This window comes from Haliotis asinina, chromosome 1, assembly GCF_037392515.1.
Source record: "Haliotis asinina isolate JCU_RB_2024 chromosome 1, JCU_Hal_asi_v2, whole genome shotgun sequence".
In the NCBI taxonomy this organism is placed as follows: Eukaryota; Metazoa; Mollusca; class Gastropoda; order Lepetellida; family Haliotidae; genus Haliotis; species Haliotis asinina.
Window position 1 is genome coordinate 96,239,891 of NC_090280.1, and position 6,971 is coordinate 96,246,861.

At 41.0% G+C, this 6,971-nt stretch overlaps 1 protein-coding gene across 1 annotated transcript; it reads left to right on the forward strand.

Annotated features, from left to right (window-relative positions):
* Positions 1 to 211: 211 nt before the first annotated feature.
* Positions 212 to 6,305, forward strand: LOC137277349 (sulfotransferase 1A1-like). The gene is made up of 6 exons (XM_067809045.1): positions 212 to 386; positions 1,288 to 1,473; positions 2,372 to 2,725; positions 3,859 to 3,962; positions 4,883 to 5,060; positions 6,196 to 6,305. Exons 1-6 carry the CDS (start codon positions 212 to 214, stop codon positions 6,303 to 6,305), a joined length of 1,107 nt encoding a protein of 368 aa, XP_067665146.1.
* The last annotated feature ends 666 nt before the right edge of the window (positions 6,306 to 6,971 follow it).

A 6,971-nucleotide genomic window follows, 5' to 3' on the forward strand; every position in this document is an offset into this window, starting at 1 on the left:
AAGCGTCTTGTTTCTGCTTGAGCATTTGCATAATAGTATCTTGAAGTGTGGACTGTGAAAAGAGTAGTAAACACTGCAGGTATTTGAAACGTAACACATCGTACTCTAAATTAGGTAACGGGATCAAGTCATTCACACCGATTTCAATGCCATAGAATTAATTTGTGCGAATATGAAAAATTGGATTGGGTCCCAGAATTTAGATTTCAAAATGGCGTCTGTACAGAGAGCTTGTGAAGAACGATTGTCATCTAATGGCCAGAAGGAGTGTTCAGACTCATGCAAACATACGATCGAAATTGAGGATCGTTACTGGCATCGAGAAATTGCCCTAGAGGATGAAATCGAAAAACTTGTCATCGAACCTGGCGTCGATACTAATGATAGTAATATCAGTGATATTGATGACGAGTAGCAGATTGAAGAGACTTACATGTAGCAAACAACAGAGAACAACCAGTGGGCAATGAAAATAAAGTTCTGTTTGTTGTATGTATTATATAGTACCCCATTTTAGATTTACATAATGTTATTTCATTTCCCTCGGAGACAGCACAAACGTATTATCAGAGACCAAATAATAGATCCATTATATGGTCTCTGGTATTATCCATAAAATATTCACGGAAATTAACCTTTTGTTGTTTTTTTTAAATATTTTAACGTTAAACACAAAACAAAATAATTCGATTGTTGTATTTGGTTGTGTATGGAAATCGGTAAACGTAGAATTGCAAATAGAACTTGTTCCATAGAGCGAGAGTCGACTGACACGCTTCACAGCAGTTTATCGCTTTACGCTCCCTCGGTGCCTTAATGGTAAAATAGACTGCACCGCATGTTTAAATGACAGGTCGGCATTATTCTAATGTTCGTCTTGCAGTACGTTCGTCTCACAGTACAGGCCCCATCAGGATGAAATTGATGAGAGATGTTTTCGTCCGTCCTCTGCACGGGAAAAACATGAGGCGTGATTGCTCACGTTTTCCTTCTTATACCCGGTAGATCCGTATAGATGTCACACTGCATGTTCGAAATTGCATTACTTGCGAAATGTGTGACGGCTTAGTGGCGGAGCTGGGAAAAGTGTAAAATTCCGGTTACTACGGGTCCTACAATCTCGACCAAAGCGAGGAGTGTTTCATCCAGCACGTAACATGACACCATTTGCATTGTGATCCGCAACATGATTCTCGCATTTAGCGGGTGTTGAACCCTGTTTGTTTTCAATCTTATTAGTGTGTCATGTGTCTAAATCATGTTTCACACTAATCATGAATATTTCAGACCTGCCAATGTCTCACAAAGTGGAATTAAAAGACCGAAGTGGACACAGTATTTTGGTCAACTGTGTAGATGGATTTTACTTCCACCGAGGTGCGACACCAAGACCTTTCCATCAGCATTTGGAGGACATCAGAGACATGCAGCTGCGTCCTGATGATGTCTTCATTTGTGCCTACCCCAAGTCTGGTAAGAAGAAGCAGCCTTTGACGAGTCAGTCACTTGCTCACAACCATGTTTGGGACCGTTCATAATGTATGGGTGTTGGCGTGATGCTGATTTTAAGCGAAGTCAGCCATTATGTTCAGGGGAGATGGGGAGTCATCTATTTTGTACACAATGTACTAGGAGTTCCGCAGTTTTAAACACAAGATTATAAAGAACAATATGTGTAGCAGGGCGTGGAGTCATCCGTGAGATGACATTCTTACCATGTCAGCTTGCTGACGGGGTTAACCTCTTTGGTCATGTGAACAAGGCGTCCGACTTTGGATCGGAAGGTCCGTCGTTCGAATCCCAGCACGGGACTCGGATAATATGTGGCTGCTACATATGCTTAAATGTTATGAGAATTGAGGAGGGGGTCATTCATTTTGTATATGACATGCCGGAGTCTTAGTTTGGGTGGTAGTACATTCCTTATAACTAATTTTTGTCAAAACACAATGTTATGAAGTCGGAGATTTTCACTTCTTAAGCGTACCGAGAGTAACAATGCAGTTTTCAACCTAAAATATGCTACTGATTGTATAGTAATACTGTCATGAATACAGGAATGTTAGCCAACCTGACGTAAAACTACACTCACTCACTCATACACATGGGTCCCGTCTAAATGACGGTTTTTACTCAAATCAACGATGCTTGAAAAACGGCGAGGGTCTCCTTTCACGAAGCAGCCTTTACTAAGGTTAGCATTAATACCTATTCTTTCACATTGCACTAAGGTTGCCTAAGTGACTTACGATCAGTGATAGTGATCGTGAAAGGAGGCCCAGATATGTCATTTCCAGACTGTTACAGTATGTGACGCTGCAAAACTATACACTAAACAGAAGTAGCTAAACACTGGCCGATACACCTATAGGTACGCACTGGATGTGGGAGATTGTCAGCATGGTGGCCCATGAAGATTTGGTATACCGGAATCACCTGGAAAGACTTAACCAACCAGAGTTCAGATCCATCCGTTACCTTGACAGCCTGACATCCCCCAGGGTAATGAGCTCTCACCTACATCTCCGACATCTTCCACGCCAAATCTGTGAAAACAGAACCAAAATCATTCTGCTGAGAAGAAATCCCAAGTCAGTGGCCGTGTCGTATTACCATATGACAAAGGGCATGAAATCGGTAGAAGGTTGTGAAGCAGGTCTAGTGGAGGTCCAGGACTATGATGGACAGTGGGACGACTATCTTCAGCTGTTTTTGGACGGGGAAGGTATGAATCCGAATTCATGTTTCTAATTCATATCCTTTTATTCAATGGCATGTTCTGTAGAATCCTACAGGCCTGTAGTATAAAGTATGCGCCGATAGTATACAGTCAGAAAATCTGGCTGCCATGCGTGAAAATTTTGACGTTATTCCCACTGACAAGGGTGAGTGAGTGAGGTTAGTTTTACGCCACATTGAGCACTATTCCAGGTATATGGCGGCGGTCTGTAAATATCCGAGTCTGCACCAGTGATCAACAGCATGAGCATCAATCAATCTTTTATGGCAAGTACAGGTTGCTGAAGGCCTATTCTACCCCGGACCGTCACGGGTCCCCACTGACAAGGCCTCTATTATCATAACTATTATCTGTAAATATCATAAATTGTTTCATCAAAGAGTTTGATGGGCGTGACATATCCGATAATGCTAATCTGTACACTGAGGTAGAGATGAGTCCTGTATGTGTACCCCTAAATCCCCGTCTCAAAGATTAACACATCCCTCATTACTATCAAGGAAGGACTTTCACTTTCACTCAGAAAGTAGTTGAGACAAGCGGAATTAACAATTTGTCGATTTTCAAAAACTCAAAGGATGTGCTGAAATGTTTACAATCCCAGAAACGGACCGAGTCCCCATAGATAGACAAGAAAACTTTGAATGTTCCATTATATCCTCAGCATCAGACAAATGTTCATTCCAACACACTGCGTAAATATAGGACAGGTCTTAATTCAACACAACAACGTCCTTCACAAGTACAATGCATACAGGTGAGATAAACGCTGTACAACGTATAATAAGACTGCTTAATAACTCACTCACTCACTCACTCACTCGGGGTGGTTGTTGTAGCCTAGTGGTTAAAGCGTCCGCTCATCACGTTGAAGACCCTTGTTTCCCAGCATAGGTTCAGTGTGTGAGCCCCATTTCTGGTGTGCTATTGTTAGACTTGCTAAAGCGGACGTAAAATCACATTCGCTCAAATTGCTGATTTATAACGTTTACCCTTATTGTGATTCCTCGCTCGGCAAATCCAGCTGTCTGTTGGAACTTCATCAATACGGACGTCCCTTACTTTATTTTTATTTTTACTAATTTTATCTCAAAATGACACGTGCTTTGCATCTACAGTTCCGTGGGGCTCCTGGTTTGACTGCCTGCTGGACTGGGAGACTGAGAGGAAAAAGCACCCTGAGTTACAAGTGTTAGACCTAACGTTTGAGGAGATGAAACAGGTTATGGTTGTAAATAATCACGACCCATTCACACATGAATGGTGTTATGATACATAGTGTTCAACATCTAACTGAAATATGATTCAGATACCAGCATATACCTTTTCTACACAGAATATTAGTGTGTTTGCTGCATAGATTAGAATTAAATAGACTTTTTTCTGTACAAAACAGTAATACTCTAAGTCTATTTTTCACAACGTTTTCTGCACAGAGTATTGAAATGCGTTTTATTGCACAGAAATTTTTGTTGTGTTTCTTTGGCATAGGACACTTGGGAATGTTTTCTGCGCAGAATAGTGTAGTGCAGTTTCTTCACAGAATATTACACAATGATTATAGGGTGTCATCTGCACAGAATAAAATACTGTGTTTTCTGCATATAATATTAGTGGATTTGACAGCGAATATCAAGGTGTGTGTTGTGATCGGTGTACTGTGGAGTGTAGTTTTCTGTCTAGAAAAGCGTAGAGTGTTTTCTGTGCATAATATTGATGTTTTCTGCACAGAATATCGTGGAGTATTTTCTACATTGAATAGGGCTGTGGGGTTGCCGAGTCGCTAAAGCGTTCGTTCGCCAAGCCAAACCACCCGGGTTCGATTTCCCACATGGGTACAATGTGTGAAGCACATTTCTGGTGTCCCCAGCCGTGATATATGCTAGAATATTGCTAAACGCGGCGTAAAACGCACTCACTCAATGCACAGAATATTATGGTGTGTGTTCTGCCCATAATATCCTTGGGTGTTTTCTGTAGAATATTGTGATGTTTTTTTATATCAGAATGTTATTGCGAGTTATCTACACAGATTATTATGAAGTGTTTTACAAAGAATATTAACTGTTTCTTTCTGCGCAAAATATGAGTGTGGTTTCTGCCCCAAAAATTGTAGTGTATAGTTTCCATTTGATATTTCAGAACCCAGTGTCTACTGTACTAAAAGTTGCCAGTTTTCTTGGAAAGGAAATGACACGACAGTGGGCCATGTCGATTTCAGAAGCCTGTAATTTTCACAATCTGAAGACTCGTGACGCTAATGCTGCAACTAGATGTATGGACTTGACATTGAAAGAGGGATATGGAATGTACAGAAAAGGTATTGATGGAAAATTGGCCCTTAGTAGGAGTAGCAGGTCCCATCCATCCATCCAGGCATCCACACACACATACATACACACACGCGCACGCACGTACATACGTCAGCTCTTTTGAGGCAATTCATATGAGAATGACTGTACATACAGATGGGATCGGGATATGGGGAATGATTGCTTCCGACAGGGACGGATGTAATGATATTTTACCATGGTACAGTCGTTTCAGGGTGTGTCCATTTTAAGATTACTACAGTTTATCGTAATTCTATCAGTTCTGTCCAATCTCACCACTCTGAGGTGAAATTTAAGTTTATCTGTTTGTTGTTCACTCTTAACTCAGCAACATTCCGCAATATTGCGGTTGCTTGTAAATAATCCAGTCAATATTAGCATCCCTCTACGCAACTGGGATACGATAATAAATGTCATGGGTTGATGAAGATCAATTCTAACCCGAATCTTCACGGGAAATTTGAGGGTAGTTATTCAACCCCTGATACGCCACTTTGAGTGATTGTGATCAGTCTTGAAGTATAAATGTTGCTCAGCAATCTTATTATCAGTCATTTTCAGTCTGAAATGTTCCTGTATCTGACGTCTCACTTAGTATTACTTCTTTCAACATTACAGTGCCATAAAAGGCGACTGTGCTTGTCGTAAGAGGCGACAAACGCGATCGGGTGGTCAGGTTCGCTGACCTTGTTGACACATTTCATCGGTTCCCAATTGCGCAGATCGATGCGTATGTTGTTGACCACTGGATTGTCTGGTCCAGACTCGATTATTTACAGACCGGCGCCATATAGCTGGAATATTGCTGAGTGAGGCGTAAAACTAAACTCACTCACTCACAATTCAACACTACAGTGACGGTTGTGGTCAATAATTCCAATCAAGCTGCAGTCACTTCGTTCGATCATCACGCTTAAGACCCGGGTTCGATTCCCCACATCGGTACGATGGTTTCCCCGCCGTGTCATTGCTGGTGTATTGCTACAAGCGGTGTAAAACCGTGTCACAGAAATGAGTCTAACTGTATAACATAGACTCCTTGAAACAGAAGTATGTAAATATTGATTTCTCCTTTCATGTCTTTCGTTTAGCAATGTTTTGTAAAGACACTTTCTGTTTTAGGAGAGACACAAGAGTGGAAGAAATGGTTTAGTGATGCTCAGAATGTCCGCTTTAGCAAGATGTTTGCAACGAAAATGGAAACATCTCAGTATTTGAGGGAATGGAGTTAACACACTGCCCATTAAAATCAACAGGCTTCATGGTATTTGTGTAGCCAGGATTTGATCTGTCGTCTGGTTACAGGTGGTTGTCGTATGGCCTCAAACAACCTGTTACTTGGATTAGTTTGATTAGATGTAGCTGTGTGGCTTTGCGTCTTTAGTTACTTTAAGCTGTGGCTTAAAGGACTTGAAAAATCACTTACCTCCAGATTTTTGTTGCACCTTGTTGTGTGGCCAATTACATTTAACTGCTTCCTTAGGTTATTCGCTGTATTATATGTTAGTCGGGAACTGGCCATGGTGCAGAGACACCTGTGTCTCCAACATTGTACAGGAAGGGTAAGATATTCTGTTTAAACAATAACTCCAGTGCTGTGTGCCATGGTGAGTCTTTTGTAGAATATTTTTTGCCAAAATAAAGAGGCGACAAAACACTTTCCATAGTTGATTTAATTGTTGATTATACAAGAGCACACTTCTTGGTGAAATACACTAACAACAAGCCTTGCGTAGTCCTTCAGTGGTATGCTGATCGTGCAGCAACGTTCACATAGAATTAGAAGCTGCATCACATTTCAGTTAATTGAATGTTTATCTACCTGAACCGAAAATGGTTGAATCCCAAGTCAACTATACAAAGACTGTCATCAGAAGTACTCTTTCTTATTGGTTGGG

Coding starts and splice junctions, on each gene's coding strand:
- LOC137277349 (XM_067809045.1), top strand. CDS start 212: ATGGCGTCTGTACAGAGAGCTTGTGAAGAACGATTGTCATCTAATGGC. Junction 1,474..2,371: donor TTGTGCCTACCCCAAGTCTG/GTAAGAAGAAGC, acceptor ATACACCTATAG/GTACGCACTGGATGTGGGAG. Junction 5,061..6,195: donor ATATGGAATGTACAGAAAAG/GTATTGATGGAA, acceptor TTTCTGTTTTAG/GAGAGACACAAGAGTGGAAG.